The sequence below is a fragment of the Cetorhinus maximus genome, chromosome 24 (genome assembly GCF_964194155.1).
Source record: "Cetorhinus maximus chromosome 24, sCetMax3.hap1.1, whole genome shotgun sequence".
NCBI lineage: Eukaryota > Metazoa > Chordata > Chondrichthyes > Lamniformes > Cetorhinidae > Cetorhinus > Cetorhinus maximus.
The window spans coordinates 37,907,818-37,928,722 of record NC_135902.1 but is presented as its reverse complement, the minus strand read 5'-3'; the positions used below and the strand labels follow the sequence as shown (position 1 = coordinate 37,928,722).

General features: G+C 46.0%; 1 protein-coding gene across 1 annotated transcript in view; it reads left to right on the top strand.

The window, feature by feature from the left end:
- Nucleotides 1–14,791: 14,791 nt before the first annotated feature.
- faap100 (FA core complex associated protein 100) overlaps nt 14,792–20,905 on the top strand; it is a 29,615-nt gene continuing 23,501 nt past the window's right edge. Inside the window, exon 1 of the mRNA XM_078571023.1 lies at nt 14,792–14,970. Coding sequence (XP_078427149.1) covers nt 14,815–14,970 — 156 coding nt within the window. The 5' untranslated portion in view covers nt 14,792–14,814. The remainder of the gene's footprint in view (nt 14,971–20,905) is intronic.

Sequence of the window (20,905 nt, the reverse complement as noted above, 5' to 3'; positions counted from 1 at the left end):
ATTTCTGCCAGAATATTCCAATGTAACTGGCTTCAGCTGTATTTACTTAAAGCGAGAATGCCTTTTACACTTCCAAGAAGTATTGTATTTCTCTGCCAATGTCAGTCCTACCAACATACTTTCATTGTATCATATACAGTCAATAAATCTGCTGTCATTGCTGTTTAATAGACATCAGCTGTTGGTTGCCAGTAATTTCCTCTATTCCTGATTTCCCAGACTCAGTTTTGCAGTGTTAAGGCTTTTAATGTTGACATGAACAATTTTTTTTTTTAACAGAATAGGTGGATTTTTGTGCTGAATGCTGCAGCCATGTATTTTCACGAGAGTCAGGGTTTTGTTTTTTTTATTGAAAAATGTGAATTGTGCATCCCTAGTCTCCTTATTAACATTGTTCACAAAGTTATGGCCCCAATTTAAATGGTGTTGAGTTTCAGGAGAGGCAAATTTTGATGTCAGTTCAAAACTCACCCACTGGAGCAAAGAAGGCCCAGCGTGTTTTAACTCCCGGGCCTCTGTTAAATGTGGCCCTGCCAACTTCTTATCTGTTCATAGTGGGAAGTGGCAAAAATTCACTCAGCCCAAAGGCCAACTGTGAAAAGCAAGTAAATGCGTGGGGTGGACTGCTGGGCCTTCCTGGTGAGGGCGGAGGGGGCGGGCAGGATCTGTGTGATTAGGGCAAGATTGTGTAGGCCTTATATTTCCATGTGGGACCCGAAAAAGTACTCCTTGGCCTCGCAACGAAATTAGAGGTAAAACCATCAACTTACTTATTTGGGGTCTGTTCCGGCTTCAATCTAATTCCTGGCTGGGCAGTCTAGGCCAGTAAACTTGCTTCCATTTCCCGCTCAGGCCTATGAGTGAGAATAGCAGTCTGCTCCCGGTGATGTCACCGAGACCCATAATGAGAATGCTAAAAAGGACTCTGCTTCATGCTGATGTCCTTGCTGCCAGCGGTGAAAACCCCACCAGGTCGGCTCCTGGTGGCTTGAGGATAGGTAAATGACCTGAACCATTTTACTGGACCACCCACTGGGGTTAATATAAACCCCATGGTTTAACTTCTTTTAGAGTTAAAACAATTAACTAAATTAACAGTAACAAGGGAGAAATGAAGCACAGCCCCTAAGTCAGGTCGGCTGCAAAATCAAGGAAAAACTTAAAAGGAACCTTACAAACATCAAACCAAAATGTGATTAAAGGGGTCAACAAAACACCCCAGTCCCCGCGGTGCCCACCGGGCACGGAAGGCCTCGATGGTGCCAGCAGACACCGCGTGCTCCCTCTCCAGGGACACCCGGCCGCGAACGTAGCCGCGGAAGAGGGACAAACAATCGGGTGGGACTCCCCCCACCCCCCCGCCCCGCCCCATGGTTTAAGGTGCAATATGCCTGAATCCTCCTGGCAACTAATTTGATTATACAAGTGACTTTCACAATCCAATGAGAATGACCTGAAAGCGAGTTGTAGGGTGCTTTCAGTTGCTGATGAGTCATTGCACCCACTCAGTGCAAAATTGGCCTTTAATTTCTTCATTAGAACTAAATTGATCAAAATAGGTAGTGTGAATAACAGGGTGAAACAGCTGGAAAAGATACTCAAACACAAAAATCATTTACTTTCCAGGAGGGATAGATTTTTACACAGTAATTCTATAGTTTTTCTATTCTCAGTAACATTTTCTTAACCCCCGGCCCCATCAAAGAGCAAAGTAGCAGGATTTCGGATGTGTCATGTACTTAGCTCAAATCGGAGCACAAGTAAAACCCAGGTAGTTAAATAATTGCTGCATGATCTGAGATCACCGAATGAATCACAAAGGAACATGTGATCCCAAGTTGTTTTTGATGCAAGTAAGCCCAAAGAAGATAGAATGCCCAGTGAGGAGTTACGTTTTAAGTGAACAGCCCATCATTTTGTTACCTTGCAATTTGCTGTCTTATTTACCTTTACCTAATAAGGTTAGTCTGCCATCATTTCACATGAGTCTTATACACAGGCAAACAGGGGTTACTTTAATGAACAAATAGCCTAAAGGAAACAGCAATGCAAAAATTGGGAAAAATTACAAATTAGCTTCGAACACGGGATATAGTGTGACTCTGCATTTTATAATATTCCACCCTGTCCTCTTCTGAGGATTCCAGTAACATCTCTGAATCCCAAATAAGAATATAACAAATGTAAACTTAAAATTTCAGCAAGAGAGAAAAGTCTCAATCTTATGTAATAAAAATGTGCAGATTTTGATTGTGAGGAACATTTAATTTAATATGCGGCTGAATTAATAGGAAAAATTAATATCGCCAGGTTGAAACTTAGAACTTGGAACAGCCATCTGAAGTGAAAACATTCTTTATAAATTTTACTTTAAATAAAATACAACATTAATCTACTAATGATATTTTTTCACCATAATGACAGGGCGTTAACTGCTGAAAATGCCAGTATTTACTGAAATTTCGCAAAACTTATTTGTGCTCAAGTCACCACTGGTTTGTCCCAGGACTTCGTCTTATCGGTCATTTGCATGCTACCCCTTGATGACTTCATCCACAGGCATGGCATTGGCCTTTTATATATTCACATTGATGACCCAAGTCTACTTTTCTGCATCCACCAACTGAGCAGTGCTGATTGGTTGGAACTGCTGATTGGCACTTTCCTTTCATGCAGTATAAATTGTTGTTCCCTTTACTGTTGGTAATCTTGTGATCTGTCCTGATGAGTGCAAGACAAAAAGCTTCGACAGCATGACTCTTTTTTCAGCAATACTCAAGTTCTGTGCTACCAAACAACTATAGGTCAAAATTTCCTTCAGCTCACCATCGGCAAGACGGAAGCCATTCCTGGCTTTGGCTTATGGTAAACATGGCACCCACTCGTCAACCTTCCTGGCTGTTTTCTGAGACTAAATCTGTAGAGATTGGAACTCATTGTAGTTATAACGTGCGTGCAATTTCAGGGGCAAATGTTCTGTATTCAAAAGTTGCCTGTACGCCATCCAACCCAATAATGATTGGGCCAGTCTCTGGCTGCCTAAAACAGGCCTTTTCCATAAGCTAATGAGGGCTTAACAGCTATTTTATGACCCTTTGGTGGGAAATGAGCCACATTTGGGCATGTTCCTCTCAAGTTTTTCAGGTGTGGACGTGGCCTATTAAGCAACCACCAACATAATGGTATGCTTCTCTTTTTAAGTGTGTTGTGGAGCCAGGAGAAGTAGGAGCACGCTTACTGGCTGGGAGTTTAAGGGGTGGCGGTTGCCCAACCCATCGACTGGGAACTTTGAGGCAGCCCTGCCTCCAATGGTCCTGGAAACCCCGATTGAATGTTGCACTGATCAGTCAATTAATTCCCTGCAATAGTGGGTTGTGCTCCTCGAAGAGAGGGTGTCCCACCCCCAAGAGCTGCCAGCCAATCAGAGGGCCAGCAGCCCTTCAGTCCCAGCAGCATCACTGGTGGCCACTGCTGGGACTGCAGCCAGTCCCCAGAGCAGAAGAGGCCCCGAATAGGCAAGGGTCTCAATTGGCCTAAGGGCAGGTGAGACGTCCGCCACTTACCCGCCACTGGTAAAAGGCCAGCGGCTTTGAGAAGGTGACAAGTATAGCAAAACCAGCCACCCACCCACCATCACACCTAATTTTTTGCTGCCTCCCTCCCAGTCCACTCCCTCAGACCCTGTTGAATCCCAGTCACTGTTTCCCTGCGTTCTGGAAACAACTCCTCCAATCTCTTCATATTCCTGCCTTATTCTCTCTCTTCAAAAGCCCCCAATAAAACCCTGCCTAACGTCTCTTTGTTTTTTCACAGGTTGCTGCTTACTTTGTTAATTTTTCTGAGCTGTTCTTTAATGTGGAAAATTCTTTATAAATGCAAATTGTTATAGCAAAAACTAGAAGTTTGTAAGTAGCATTATTACATTCTGCTGCTTTTCTGTATAAATGTTAAAGAACCAGTATTGTGTATCAAGCAATATGAAGCATCTTTCAAAATGTATATTCATAGTGAAAATATTACAGACAATCTTCCTTTTATTTGTGTGAGACCAGAGTAGGGTGAATACAAGGGAATAGGCTAGCACTAGGGCTGGAGTTAATTAGGTAGCATCCACATATTCCTGCGGAAACATTGTTCCATTAATCATAGTGGGAGTAGTGCTTCTGCAAGATGCAATATTTCCTGCTCCCTCATTGTACAGTCTAGTCCTTCTGACTCCAGTCCCCCCACCGCCGTCCAACTTCCCACCCCCCCCCCACCACCACACACTGAGTCCATTTCTTAACTTCCTTTTCTGTAACCTCCACCCACCAGCACCCCTCCACCCCTCCCCCAGCTGCCCCCCTACCACTGCTCCAATCTGAAAATTTGCTAAACATCCCACTCCTTTCCCAAATTGGAATAATTATAGTGCCGCTAAAAGCAGATACCAATATTAATTAGCTTTGGGACCTCACAATCTCAGCACAGCGTGGGGGATTTGTCACTGCAATGCAGCATCTGTGATATCTGAATCTAAAGAAGGGAATCCCACCAGAGGAACATGTAATGAAAGTAAATGCAGGATCAATTCTCATTATTCTGTCTGGTCAGATGCTCCTTTGTCCTCAGCTCCCTGACTTAACTATTCTAAAGCAGTTGCTCTGTGGGTAATAGGGCCCATGAGCATTAAATTAATATTTTTGGGTGTCAGCTTTCAAATTTTTGGCACATTTTGTCAAGAATGGCAACTGCTATGTCATGGCAATGTAGAGGCCATGTAAGGCTGGGATATCGAATATTGCTCATGACCTTTCATCATTTATGTATATATATCTATTTTCTTATGGCTTTCCTTTACAGAATAGTCATTTCTTTCATTGGAAAGTATGTGACATGTGTTATTTTTGCATTTTGAATGCAGAAGAAGGTTACTTTTTCTTTCTTCTCGATGACAATAAACTCAATAGCTTTGAATATCCAGACCTGCTGCTTTCGTGGTATTTAAATGAAACCATATTTTGGGAAGTAAAACTACACAGATGCCCAGTAGCTTAGCAGTAAAATACTGTACATTCAATTAGGGGAGTCAATATTTTATCCCAGCCTTGGCGCTCATTCAAGAAATAAAGAAAAATGTGCAAGCACTGAATTGCTGGAAATATGCAGCAGGCCAGGTCTGTAAAGAGAGAGTTTCATGTTTCATGAGGCAGAATTGCATATGGTCTCAACCTGAAACGTTAAACTCTTTTTAGATGCTGATGGTCATGATGCATTTTTAATCGTTATTGGGACTCACATTCAACTCTGGCAGTTTTCATTGCACAATCCACATCACATTTTCATCTGCCATTGCTGAACCCTCTCACATAAATTGTTAAAATCATCCTGCCGTTTGAGTTGCCTTGTCCAATTCCACGGACCTTCCTAGTTTGCTGTTTTCTACAAATTTGACCAATTTGCGGACACTTTCACCCGCCTCCAATATTCTCTCTCTGCCTATACCCCTCTCTCTGCCCTCTTAGCAGTTCTAGATCTTTTCATTGACAACTGTCGGTGTGATATCAGCCGTCTTAGTTTCTTTGCTCCCCTCACAATCTAACTTGTCCTGTTCTGAACTCGCTGCACTCCGTTCTTTCAGGTCGAACCCTGACATTGTTATCAAACCTGCTAACAAAGGGGGTTCTGTGGCCTTCTGGCATCCTGACCTCTACATTGCAGAGGCTGAGTGCCAACTCTCAGACACTTCTTCCTACTTTCCCCCGGACCATGACCTCACAACCAAACATCAAGCCATTGTTCCTAGGACTGTCACTGACCTCACCTCCTTTGGCAACCTTCCTTTCACAGCTACCCACCTCATAGTCCCCCAGACCTGTACAGCCTGTTTTTACCTCCTTCCCAAAATCCACAAACAAGACTGTACTGGTAAACCCATCATGGAGGAGGTGGTGGTGGTGTAGTGGTATTGTCACTGGATTAGAAGCCCAGGAGTAATATTCTGGTGACCTGGGTTCAAACCCCACTATGGCAGAATTTAAATCCAATAAAAATTTGGAATTAAAATTGCTGATTGACATCTGGTTCACTGTTGTCCATTAGGGAAGGAAACCTGCTGTCCTTACCTGGTCTGGCCTACATGTGACATCAGACCCACAGAAATGTGGTTGATTCTTAAATGCCCTCTGAACAAGGGTAATTTGGGATGGGCAATAAATGCTGGCCAAGCCAGCAACTCCTACATCCCATGAATGAATAAATTTAAAAAAAATTCAGCCTTTTCCGGCTTCACTGAACTTATTTCTCCCTACCTTGACCATTTTGTCTCTCCTGGTCCTGTGTCATCCCACCTAAATCCGTGACCCTTCTGGCACTATATACCATTTCAACAATTTTCCTGGCCCTAACTGCCTCTGGTTCACTATGGATGTCCAATCCCTCTGCACCTCCAACCCCCACCAGGACAGTCTGAGGGTCCTCTACTTCTTCCTTGAACAGAGGGCCAACCAGTCCTCATCCATCACCACCCTATTCTGCCTGGCTGAACTTGTTCTCCTTTAATTTGTCTCACTTTTTCCAAATGAAAGCTGTTGCTATGGGTACACGCATAAGCCCTAATTGTATCTGTCTTTTTGTAGGCTGAGTGGAACATTCCTTGTTCCAGTTCGATGTGGGCCCCCTACCCAACTCTTTTTCAGGTACATTGATGACTGTATTGGTGCTGTTTCCTGCTCTTACCCCAGAAATGGAAATATTACTCAACTTTGCTTCCAATTTCCACCCTTCTCTCACCTTCACGTGGTCCATCTTCGGCCCTTCCCTTCCCTTCCCTTCCTTGACTTATCCGTCTCTGTTTCTGGGTATAGATGGTCCACGAACATTCATTACAAGCTCACTGACTCCCACAGATCCCTCGACTACACTTCCTCCCACACTGTCTCCTGTAAGGACTCCATTCCATTCTCCCAGTTACTCAATCTCCATCGCATCTGTTCTGATGATGCTATCTTCTACAATGGCACATCTGACATGCCTTCCTTTTTCCTCAGTTGAGGATTTCACCATTGCCCCCCCCCGACCTCTGCCCCACACTGTGTCTAACAGGGCCCTCAGCTGTGTCCAACCCATTTCCTGCCCTCACTCCTTCCCCTCCTTCCAAGAATCACGATAGGGATCCCCTTGTCCTCAGTTTCCACATCACCAGACTCCATATTCAAAGAATCATCCTCCATCATTTCCACCACCTCCAGCATGAGGCCGCCACCAAACACATTTTCCCATCGCCCTTCCCTGTTAGCATTCTGGAGGGACCATTCCCATCATGACATCCTGGTCCACTCCTCAATCATCCCCAACACCTCATCCCCTTTCCAGGGCAAGTTCCCATGCATCATCCAAGGCCCCAAACACTCCTTCCAGGTGAAGCAGCAATTTACTTGTACTTCTTTCAAATGAGTCTACTGTATTCGCTGCTCGCAATGCGGTGTCCTCTACATTGGGCAGACCAAACACAGCGGAACAATTCTGCTAAACCCACACATGACCCCAGGCTTCCAGTTGCTTACTATTTTAATTCACCACCTTACTCTCATGCTCACATTTCTGTCCTTGGCCTTCTGTAGCGCTTCATTGAAGCTCGAGGAACAGCCCCTCATCTTCCAATTAGGCACTTAACAACCTTCTGGACTCAACATTGAGCTTTCAATTTCAAGCCTTGAACTATGTCCTCCATTTTGATACTTTCTTTTTGCCATGTGTTGGCCTGAATCTTGTTTTTCATGTTTTTGCTTTCAGACAGAACTACTTATTATTCTACCATTTACACTCACCCTGAACAAATGTTTTGTTTCTTTACTGCAACCATTATCACTCCCTTTGCCTTTTGTTGCATGACATCTTTGTCATTTAATCTCTCCTGCCCTCTGACTAACCCCAGACCTTCCCTTTTGTTCTTCCTCCCTTTCAATGGCTTAAAACCCATCACATCTCTATCTACTTTCCTTCAGTTCTGAAGAAGAGTCATATTCAACTTGAAACGTTAACTCAGTTTGTCTCTCTACAAATGCTGCCACACCTCCTGAGTATTTCCAGCACTTTCCATTTTCATTTCAGATATCCAGCATCCACAGTATTTTGCTTTCATCAATTTGCATTGGGTTTCAAGAGTCCAAGGGCAGAATTTTCTCAGCCCCGTGGTCAGCGATTTGGAGATTTGGGGGCTGGGAAATTTAGAGAAAAAAGCATTGGGGCAGCTTCCCGCTGTGTTCCCGCCTCATTGCGATTTTGTCCAGACGTGGGTTCAGCTACCCACTTGGCAGCGATGGGAAGACAATGAAGGTCATAACAAAAACAAAAATACTTCAATACAAAATACAAAAATAATTCAGAACTGATGAAGGGTCATACAGACTCAAAACATCAACTGTATCCCTCTCCGCAGATGCTGTCAGACCTGCTGAGTTTTTCCAGGTATTTTTGTTTTTGTTCTAGATTTCCAGCATCCGCAGTATTTTGCTTTTATCTTAATGAATGTCATAACTTAGCCAATTAGCGGGCATTTTTTGAAGGGATTTGAACTTTTTGCCAGTGGCACATGGGACCTCCGCTTTGTCTGCAGAACACCCACTCATCAGGCGAGAGTACAGCTGGAGGCCAGAGCGCCATGAGAGGCATATAAGTGCTCACTTTGAAGGACCAAATCCTCAGGCCATCCTGCAAAGACTTACAAATCCATGTGTTTCACCTGCAGATGGATCCAGCAGAGCAGTGCTGGGCATGAGGGGTTGGCAGCCAGTGCCATCGCCAATATCATACCTCTGTCTTGTGCTGCACCCTTCTGCTCCATTCAGTTCAGCAAACACAGATATTGCAATGGGACTTCTGGCCACCCTTCACTTTGGACACTCTGGACCTCCTGCATCCCCAGGCCACCCGCTGTCCCTAATTGGGCAGTGACACTGAACAATCCTGCTAATTGGCTGCTTCCTGTAAATATAAGCTGGGGAGGCCACAAAGTGGCGGTGAGCAGGGTCAGGACCGGAAATGGTCCAGCCTCCCAAATATTTTCAAAGTTGGGAAAATTCAGTCCAAAGTCATTAATATAATTTAGAACCAGTTGTGGTCAAAACCCTGAGTCCTGCGAAACCCAACATTATGTTAATGCCTGGTCTTTCTATCACTTAGTCCATTTCTTATCCATTTTCAATTTTCCCCTGAATCCATTACATAGCATGTTTTTATAATTTGTAATGGTGATAAATTAACTCATTGGATAGCTGGCTATTGAGAAAACCACTCAACAAATTGACTCCTGGCAATTCATCGGCATTCAATAAGCATTGAATTTCTTTTTGTTCAACAGGAACCAAGTCGGGTCATGATGTATACTCCTCTGTCTTGCAGAAACCAGAATTAACCGTGTGTGTGTGTGTGTGTGTGTGTGTGTGTGATGACCAGCAAGAAAGAAGCTAAAAAAATAACCTTTATAGAGCTAAAATGCTTCATTGCACCAACCAGAGATATTGGTTCACCATCGCACAAGCTCCGAACTACTACTTTATTACTCCCTCTGTAGCAGCAAAATGCCTGTGAAAAAAAAACTTAATTTGTGAATAAAGGCACCGGACAAGGATTTTCTCTTTAAACTCCCCATGCCAGATGAGTGTTCATTCCTCCTTTGTGTCCAGTCAAGAATGCAAACATATGTTGAAAATGTATTTAAATTAATATAATTATTAAGTAGGTGCTAATTTTTTGACATTTCTCTTGAATAAAATCATCCTTTTGTGCCATGGTGGCAAACCAAACTGTGACTGCAGATTTCTCCCAGTTCTGATTTTTGCATTGACTGCTTTGCACTAAGCTGAGATTTGTAGAAAAGGCCAAATAATTCTGTGATTTTAATCAATGTTTGAAAAGAAATCATTTCTTTATACCATGTCACAGTAGGACAGTGTAGCATTTCACACAAATACAACCACAGACCATTACAGTTAACAGATAAACAGAATCTCTCAGTTTGCAGACCAACTCCATCATGTTATGATTGGACTCTTTAAAGCATTCTTTTTTTCTTTCAATGGCTTTGTTGCCTTTACTGAAGAGTGCTACTTTGGATACCATGAAGAAGGCTTCGCAGGCTTGAGTAAATTAACAGCAACTCTTTATTAACAACTCATAACTATATACATATGTACAGTAGAGGGCACAGGTACAGAGCTGACTCCATCCAACGTCTTTACACATCTCTGTCCATCTCTAGACTGACCCTGGCTCTGGGTCATGTGGTTTCTTACATCACTGTGTGGGCAATGCTATACTCAGTCCCACACAAACGCTTTACATACCAGAACCTATTCCTACATTTACCAAGAGAAAACCTCTACTTACCTGTGGTCAGTTTTGCATGTGGTTAACAGCCACTTTAATTGCAGTAACCTGCCCACTGGATGATGCATGGACCTGAGTTGCATTTTCCAATCAACACAGGGGAATATCAAACACAGATTTTCACATGGTCCATCTCTGACACTTCCCTTCCCTTCCTTGACCTCTCTGTCTCAATTTCTGGTGATAGACTGTCCACCAATATCCATTACAAGCCTACCGACTCCCACAGCTACCTCGACTACAGCTCCTCACACCCCGCTTCCTGTAAGGACTCCATCCCATTCTCAGTTTCTTCGCCTCCGTCGCATCTGTTCTGATGATGCCACTTTCAAAAACAGTTCCTCTGACATGTCCTCCTTCTTCCTTAACCGAGGTTTTCCATCCACGGTGGGTTGACAGGGCCCTCAACCGTGTCCAGCCCATCTCCCGCGCATCCACCCTCACACCTTCTTCTCCCTCCCAGAAACATGATAGGGTCCCCCTTGTCCTCACTTATCACCCCACCAGCCTCCGCATTCAAAGGATCATCCTTCGCCATTTCCGCCTACTCCAGCATGATGCCACCACCAAACACATCTTTCCTTCACCCCCCCCCCACCACTCCCCCCCCGGGCGGCATTCCGCAGGGATCGTTCCCTCCGCGACACCCTGGTCCACTCCTCCATCACCCCCTACACCTCAACCCCCTCCCACGGCACCTTCCCATGCAACCGCAGAAGGTGCAACACCTGCCCCTTTACTTCCCCTCTCCTCACTGTCCAAGGGCCCAAACACTCCTTTCAAGTGAAGCAGCATTTCACTTGCACTTCCCTCAATTAGGTCTACTGTATTCGTTGCTCCCAATGCAGTTTCCTCTACATTGGAGAAACCAAACGCAGACTGGGTGACCGCTTTGCAGAACACCTTCGGTCTGTCCGCAAGCATTACCCAGACCTCTCTGTTGCTTGCCATTTCAACACTCCACCCTGCTCTCATGCCCACATGTCCATCCTTGGCTTGCTGCATTGTTCCAGTGAAGCTCAACGCAAACTGGAGGAACAGCACCTCATCTTCCGACCAGGCACTTTACAACCTTCCAGACTGAATATTGAGTTCAACAATTTTAGATCATGAACTCTCTCCTCCATCCCCACCCCTTTTCCGATTTCCCCCCCCCCCCGGCTTTTTTTCCCAATAATTTATATAGATTTTTCTTTTCCCACCTACTTCCATTATTTTTAAATGTATTTCCATCCATTGTTTTATCTCTACCTTTTAGCCTTTTTTGATTCCTTCACCCCACCCCCACTAGGGCTATCTGTACCTTGCTTGTCCTGCTTTCTACCCTTAATTAGCACATTCTTCAGTTAATAACGCCACCTTCAACACCTCTTTGTCCTTTTGTCTGTGACATCTTTTGGTTATCTCCACCTATCACTGGCCCTCTATCCAGCTCTACCTGTCCCACCCCCTTAAACCAGCTTATATTTCACCTCTCTTCTATTTTTACTTAGTTCTGTTGAAGGGTCATTCGGACTCGAAACGTTAACTGTATTCCTCTCCGCAGATGCTGCCAGACCTGCTGAGTTTTTCCAGGTATTTTTGTTTTTGTTACAGATTAATGATTACATGCTTAATTGAATAACATGCTTATTTACAATTTATAGGACACAATAAACTTCAAAAAGAGGCTTATGCAATATTAGAACATAATATTATTCAATAATAAATATCTCTTCTGATGAAGAGGCTGAGATAACAATTAGTGTGGTTCACAAGGTTTCAGGAAGAACAGCGCCTGATGTAGAAGCAATTTCCTTTAGTTTCTCTGATACATTCCTTTATAACCATCTCCAACAAAAGAGAATCTAACCACCTCCCCTTGCAGATCAATGGCATTATCTTCACCGAATCCTCTATCATTAACATCCTGGAAGTTACCAATAACCGGAAACTTAACTGGACCAGCCATATAAATGCTGCGGCTACAAGAGTAGGTCAGAGGCTGGGAATTCTGCAGTAACTCGTCTCCTGACTCTGCAAAGCCTGTCCACAATCTACAAGACACAAGTCAGGAGTGTGATGGAATACTCTCCACTTGCCTGGATGAGTGCAGCTCCATCAACACTCAAGACATTCAACACCATCTAGAACAAAGCAGCCCGCTTGATTGGATCTAACCCCGTGCTTTACCTGTCCTGGGAGTGTTTGATGGAGACAGTGTAGAGGGAGATTTACTCAGTATCTAACCCCGCGCTGTACCTGTCCTGGGAGTTTTTGATTGGGACAGTGTAGAAGGAGCTTCACTCTGTATCTGACCCCGTACTGTACCTGTCCTGGGAGTGTTTGATGGGGACAGTGTAGAGGGAGATTTACTCTGTATCAACCACCTTAAACATTCACTCCCTCCACCACCGAAGCACAGTGGCAGCAATGTGCACAATCTACAAGATGCACTGCAGCAAATCACCAAGGCTCCTTCGACAGCATCTTTCAAATGCGCAACCTCTACCACCTAGAAGGACAAGGGCAGCAGGTGCATCGGAACGCCATCACCTGCAAGTTCTCTTCCAAGTCTCACACGATCCTGACTTGGAAATATATCGTCATTCCTTAACTGTCGCTGGGTCAAAATCCTGGAACTTCCTCCCTAACAGCACTGTGGGTGTACCTACAACGCATGGGCTGTAACAGTTCAAGAAGGCAGCTCACCACCAACTTCTCAAGGACAATTAGGGATGGGCAATAAATGCTGGCCTTCTCAGTGATGCCCCCCACCCCCCCCCCCTCCACCTTCCATGAACAAATAAAAAAAAAGACGACTATTATGTTCCCAGTCAGGTTTCATTGTATTTAACTTACTTATCCTTCTATGCCCTGTGGTTTTGTGGTGCACTGCAGAAAGGTTTAAATGAAACAAATTATGGCATTATCTTCAAATTATTTAATTTAAATATTTAATTCCTTTTTATCAGAACCAAAGAATTCCAAACTTATTTGTCTTCGTGAAATCAGCCGATTAGATTTAAAAAATATACAGGTTCATAACTGGATTTTTTTTTCCAGTTTTCATTACATCTTGTTAAATTGCTTTCAAAATACCAGTGAGAAAATATCTCAAACCATAGTAATGTGGATATAGTTTGTAATTGGCTTTTCATTATTCAATGGAAATGATACACACAGAGATTGGTCACGAATCCAAACCATTTTGACCCAGTGGTCCTTTGCTGCTAGAAAAAAATTTTTATTTCAAATTTTATATTCTCCCTATAGCCACCCATGAGTGGAACAGAATGAGCTTGAGGGACTGGATGGTCTCTTTTCTCTCTGGACTGTGTCTGCTGCATCACAAATCAACTGCAAATGGACAGGAGAATAATCCACTTCCAGGACTCTGCAATAGCATTCTGGATTTGGAAAGAGGCACTTGGAGATTTGCTAGAATGGTTTAGGGCATTGCCCTCAAGCCTGCAATTTATTGACACTTAATAGCATAAGAGACTCACAGTATAAACTAAAGGACCGGAGTGTTATTGCTGCATTTTCCAACAAACTGTGCCATAGTATTGCTCTTTGCATGAATAAAACAGGCTCTCTGGCTTAACTTCATGCACATTCACTTCTTCAATCATAGATCTGTTGTTTGAAGAATGTCCAGCAAAGGATCTATTGGAGCATTTCATCCAAAAATTTAGAGGTGGGGTGGAATAATAGTTTGGCTTTTGGCACAAATTAATTGTCATCTTCTTTTGAGTTTTGTTTCTGGTTGCCAAACTAGCTAGACCCTAGGCTCGGGTTTACTTTCATCACAATCAGCCTGCTGTCCTAAAACAATAATTTTAAAAGATGAATTTTGAAACTTGGTTAGAAAAAAAACAAGAACTTTCTGGTATGTTTTAAAACTGGCTCTACTTGAGCATACAGACAGTCACCAGTCCTGAGGGAGGTGTTATACAAATACATATAAAGTCGAAATACTGTATGGTGGGACTCGGGAGTCTTGTGGTTTGGGAGTTCCAGGCAGTTTGATCCTCGAATGTCTCCTAATTTGTTTAGTCCATTTCCAATTGGAAAAATAGTCACGCGCTATCATAATAAATATCATAAGAAATAAAATAGCCTGGCCAATGGGGAGAAAGAAAATGGGAAAATGCTCAGAATCCACCACAGGCAGTCGGCAGCTGTGAGGAGAAAGGAGAGAGTCAAGTTTGAGGTTCTTTACATTGACTGCCTCTCCATCTGCTTTTCATTTAGATTCTGCAGATTATTCTAGGAGGTGGCGGTGCTGCCCAGTGTATCCAGCACATTGAACATCTGCAATTGATTTTTTTTGTTGTTGGGGTTGCGGAGTCTGTTTTGTCCTTCGCGGCGACTCGTAGAGCGGATCTCCGATCGATCCGATTGGCTGAGCGGCGAGGGCCCCGTTCTGATTGGAGGAGGCGGCCGCGCGGGAGCTGCTCGGAGATGGCGGGGTCTGGGGCCCGAGCCGTTCGGTACCTGGACCGGATTAAAGCCGGGGCCCGCGGCGGGCTGCGGCCTCTGGCTTCTCCCAACCGGCTGTGTGTGTGGAGCGGCTCCGAGTTTGTCTCCGTTTATCAGAGGGACAGCGGCTTATTGGAGGTGAGTGACAGCTGTCAATCACCAGCACCCTGATTGTGACGTCAGAGGGAGGCCGGGCTGCGACATTGTATCCGCCTCCTTAGTGTATCCTTTTAAAGATACAGTCCAACTGTATCCACTTCCAAGCAGTTATAGACCTGGAGAAGGACCAAAATGTTAACTCTGTCTCTATCTCTCCACAGATGTTGTCAGACCTGCTGAGTTTTTCCAGCAGTTTCTGCTTTAGTTATAGACCTCTAATTCTCAGTATAGTTTGTGAAGATGTTCATCCTTGTGCAACCCCACAGGGGATCAGCTAGTTGACAGGGGTAGATGGAGGCGGGGGGGGGGGTGTAGGGCGAGGCCTGATTGAGGGACCAGGCATCAGGAGGTTGGGGGGGGGGGGGGGGGGGCGCCTTTGAGATCCACCTGGTTGCTGACCCACATCCTTCACAATTTCGACCACATGATCCCCTTCCTGTCATCGCTCACCTGTGCCTGGGTCCCTCCTCGATTTGAGGCCCCAGATAGGCTTGGTGCTGGTGCTGGTGCTGGGGGTGGTTTGCAGACAGGAAAGTAGATTAAGGCCCCAGTCAGATCAGCCATGATCTTATTGAATGGTGCAGCAGGCTCAAGGGGCCAAATGGCCTTCTCCTGCTCCTATTTCTTATGTTCTTATGTCTTTAAAAGTCAAGGATGCAAAATGGCAACTGACCCATTGAAGCTTGCCCATCTGTCCAGTAATTTGCATTTACTCAGCATTTTTAGGTAGCAAAATATCTCATGATAATTGTCCTAAAGTTTGCATCCCTGCCAGGCAGACAACTCTGATTTTATGACCCATTGTGACTGTTTGGCTCCAGCAACAACTTGTGTTTATATGGTGCCCATAACATAGTAAAAATGTCCCCAGTGCTTCACAGGAATATTGTCAAACAAAATTTGGCACTGAGTCACATAGGGAAATATTAGGGTTGGTGACCAAAAGCTTGGACAAAGAGGTAGGTTTTTAAGGAGCATCTTAAAGGAGCAGAGAGAACGAGAGATGGACAGGTTTCAGCCCCTGTGATACTACAAATGCCTCTTACCAAAGTCATAAATGACATCCTTTGTGAGTGTATCTAAGGTAAACTATCCCTCCTTGTCCTTCTTGGCCTGTCTTCAGCCTTTGACACCGTTGACCACAACATCCTCCTCCAAAACCTCCATTGTTGACCAGTTGACTGGGCCCACACTCACCTGATTCCATTCCTTATCTATACAATCATAGCCTGATGATCACCTGCAAAAATGGCTGCTCTTCCTGCTCCTGCACCATTACCTCTGTTGTCCCCTATCCTTAGCTCCCCACTATTGCTCAGTTTCTACATACATATTGACAACAACCACCACAGCACCTCTCTCGACCACTTCCCTGTCTCCAGACTGTCAGTCTGCTTGTCTGACATCCATTACTGGATGAACAGTAATTTTCTCCAACAAAATGTTGGGAAGACCCTGCCAAAACCACTGTTCCATAGCCATCGACTCCATCTCTATACCTGGCAATTACTTGAGGCCAAATGTGATTGTTCACAACCTTGATGTCATATTTGACCCCGAGATGAGCTTCTGACCATAATTCAGCTTACCCTTTGTCATATGGTTGCAATAATTTGAATTTTTAAATGGTTTCTTTCCATAATTTCCTGCCCTTTCCTCCAATGGATAACTCTTGCTGGGGTCTATGGCTTAACAACAACAATTTGCAGTCAAAAGGCACCTTAATATAGTAAACTGTCCCAAGGTGTTTCAGAAATATGTAATCCAATATAAATTTTCATGACTCCAAGGAGGAGATATTAGATGGTGTGACCCAAGACTTGGTCAAAGAGATTGATTTTATTGGGGTTCTGAAAGGAGGATAGGGAGATTGAGATACTGGGACAAGCATCAGCGGCCAATTTAGCAGTGAGACCAGCCTAAACCCAGTTACGTTTGTGTTTGGGTCAGTGCTAAATTCATTGGGATCATTTTATAGGTGTTCTCAGTGACAGTCTAAAACCGCCATTTAGGCTTCTCATATATGTAAATAAGAGGCTTAAAATCTGTTTTCCATGTCGTTGCTGAAATTGTTTGATGATGAGTGGAGTCAGACTCGGGCCTTCTCTGCTCAGGATTCTTCAGCGGCCCCTGCAGCTGCCAATGAAAGTAAAAATAAGAAATTTGAGGAAGCTCTTCCAACTCTGCAGTTCTTGTGATTCTCTCCCCATCCCCATGCCTCCTTCCCTGCCATTTCTGACCCAGCTCCCCTTCTGAGATTTGTCTTTGGAGCTCCCAGCAAGGCAAGCAGCCTGACAGTCACCTTGGTAAAATGCACAAGCTGTGAATGTGCATCAGGTGCCGATAGCCCATGCAAAAAATGTGAATGATCATTTACAATTGTTACTCCAGATCATTATGCAGGAACCTATGAAGATGGGCTTGTATAGATATTGGCCGGGATTTTCCGTGCCCGCTGGCGTCAGGCATGTTCGGTGGGATGAGCGGACAATATGGCGAGGACAAAAATTGGTTTCACGACGTTGTGAAACCAGTTTGCGATCATCCACTCTACCTGCCGAAGGCGGGCAGCGCACAGACGTTGGAAAGTCATCGTTGATGCTCACAACGGATGATGGCTGAGGGGGTGGGAGAGGATGGTCAAGGATCGACTGGGAGATGAAGAGGTGTCGGGGTGAGGTTGGGAGGGGGCGAATTAAGGTTTCGGGGGGTGGGGGGGTGAGGTTGGGAGGGGGGAATTAAGGTGTCGGGCGGGGTGAGGTTGGGGGAGGAATGAAGGTGTCAGGGACGAGGTTGGGAGGGGGCTATGAAGGTGCCAGGGGGGTGAGGTTGGGATGGGGGAAGGAGCATGGGGAGAGGAGGGGAGAAGATGGCAACTGGGGAGGTAGGTGTATGGGGGCTGGGAGATTTAAGGGAAGGAGTTCAGAGGTGGAATGGAGTGTGGAGATGGGAAGGAGTGCGGAGAGGGGAGGAAGTCTGGGGGGAGGGAGTCCCGGGGAGGAAGGTGTGCGGAGAGGGGAGGGAGTCCGGGGGGAGGAAGTAGTGCGGAGAAGGGAGGGAGGGAGTGTGGAGGAAGGAGTTGGGAAGGGGGAAGGAGTGAGGTTGGAGGAAGAAGTGAGACTGGAGGAAGAGGTATGGCTAGAGGGAGGAATCAGGAGGTGGGAAGGATTAAGGGCGTCTGAGGGAGTCAGGAAGGGTGCGAGACTAAGCAGGGAGGGAGTCTGGGGGGTAGGTGGGGGGACTAAGTGAGGGAAAAGGGCTTCTGGGGTGGTAGAGGGGCAGGGGGGGATGTCCATGTGAATGTCCGAGGGAGGGGTCTGATGGGCCCATGACTGCTTCCTGGGGAGCGAACTGAGGGCGGGCGTGGTAGGAAGGAATGGTGAGAATGACTGGGGTCAGAGTGAGGCAGTAGGTTGGGAGGGTGAGAGTTCGACGGCAGCAGTAGAAGGGAAAGCGAGGGTGGCTGCTGGAGGCAGACATGGACCCTGAGTGTGGGAAGGAGCAGATCGGGGAGGTGGATGGGGGTGGGATTTTCGGAAAGGAAGGAAACTTGCACGTTCACCTGGACATTCCCGAAGGAAAAGGGTTGTGGCTGGCATGTCACAGAGGGGAGGTGAAAGGTGATACTGCAGGGGTCAACTGTGATGGGGGAAAGGAAATGGGTGATTGTGGGAAGGGAAAAGACAGGGAAGCGCACGACAAACCGAATCAAGACCATGCTGTCTAAATCGAAAGTGAAACGACGGTTTTGGTGGGCGAGATCAGGTGCTGCATGGGAGTGTGATCAGTGGGTGGGCGGAGATGCAGGTCAGCTCAGATAGACAACTAAAAGTGAACCCCAGCAGGCAGCATTGAAAATGCTCAGGACACTGAGGTGAGTGTGATAAGAAAGGGATCTGCGTGCGTGGGAGAGTGCTTGCATGAGGCTCCGATAGGCCATGCCACACACTTCTCCCTCCAGAATCACTCGTTGGCCGGCTGCTCCCTCTGTGGTGACAGAGGATGAGGTTGAAGAGCTCACAGGCAAAGGGGTCTCTGAGAGAGAGGACAGCCTCTGAGATTCCTGAGTGGATGATCCAGGGGTGTCCAGCTGCCGCTCCTCCTCCTTTCGGATGCCCGGGTACCCTGGCCTGACTCCTTGAGGGGATGGAGCACCTGGAGGGTGGTCAAGGCACCCCGTTTCCCTCTCGAGTTGCTACTGCAGGAACTCGCCCATGGCTCCCGTGATGGAGTGCAGGTCTGCGCACATTTCCACACTCTGCTGGACCAGGGTCTCCATGCGCTGGTGGAGGGTGTGGGCAAGCATTGTGACGGGTCTTCCAGGCTGATTATTTCCAGCTCTTTAATGGAGGAGGTGTCCTCTTGGCTGGAGGTGAGGACGTGGATGGAGCTGAGGGACTGGGTGACTGAAGCAGGAGAGTGAGCACTCACATTTGCATTGAGAGAGGGATGATGTGGTGCAGGACCCTAACGAGGGTGTTTGTCGCTGACCTCACTCACTGCAGGCACGGTCCATGTCCTCACCAGTCAGTGCAATGACACACTCCTCAAAGTGAGTGAGGGGCCTAATGTGGGTCACTCCACCCCTGGCCTGGGACCTCTTCCTGCTGATGTGAGCCAGCTTCTCCTGCATGAAAACAGATGGCGAGAGTATGAGCAGGACACATGGCACTGTGTGGAATGTTTGTGTGGTGAGCGGAGCCATGGACAGGATGAGGACGTGAGCTCCAGAGGATATGAGCCTGATGGAGATGTGAGGGTGTGTGTGAGAGTTAGTGGTGTTGTCCCTTGAGGTGTGAGATCCCTGTGGATGTGTGATGGGTCTGTGAGTGTGAAATGAGAGTGATGAGAAGAGTGAGTTACCCTGGCGGAACGAATGAAACCATTCACCCTGTAGCGGCACTGGGTGGCTGTCCTCTTTAGCAGGGCATTGGGACTGACCACCGCCTCCCAAGCCGGATTAGTGAGATTGCAGCCCATCCTGCAGCCAGAGTGGGGGTAGAGAACATCATGGTGAGCTTCCACTGTGTCGAAAAGGCAGTTGAGGGACCCGTCATTGAACCTGGGGGCTGCAGTCTTTTTGTTTTTCGGGGCCATGTCTTCTTTGCAGCAGTCGTGGGCTGGAAGCACTGAGAGGTGTGTGTGTGGCTGTAGTCTAAATATGGCGCCCGACGTGCTGAAACGACGAGGTGATGGCGTGGCAGGTGAATGAGAGCCCGCTCGCAATGGAAATGGCATGTTTCCTGGGAATGCATAATTAATGCAGCGGGGTTGGGACGAAACAGCATGAAAGCCGCCTTTGAGGGCTACCACACTTTGTGTGAATCTGGGGCGATTCCGGCCATTGAGTGAGAACAGAATTGGGATTGTCTGTGATACCTTCCATGGCCACATGGTCTGCTGACACTCACTATTTAGATTTCATGGATGAAGAATTAAGTCCCTTGTGATCCAGTTGGTAGCACTCATCTCTGAGTCAGACGGTCGTGTGTTTAAATCCCACTCCAGGGCTGTGGGCATATATATCTAGTTTGACACTGCAGGACAGTACTGAGTGAGTGCTGCACTGTTGGAGGTGCCGGCATCCAGATAAGACGTTAAATGGAGTTTCCTTCTGTCCTCTCGGGTAAAAGTAAAAGAACCCACTCATTATTTTGAAAAAGGACAAGATAAGTTCTCTCCTTGGCAAATGTTTATCCTTCAACCAACATCACCAAAAACAGATTATCTGATCATTCATTACATTGTTGTTTGTGGGGCTTTCCAGCGCCCTCAACTTCAAAAAGTATTGAGATTGTAAAATGGGTTATATAAATACAAGTTCTTTCTTGGGCGAGAGTGGGGGCCGGGTGGGGGGGTGCAGTGTTGGTCCCTGAGGAACTGTTTCACAGCTGGATTCAGCAGCGAGACAAGA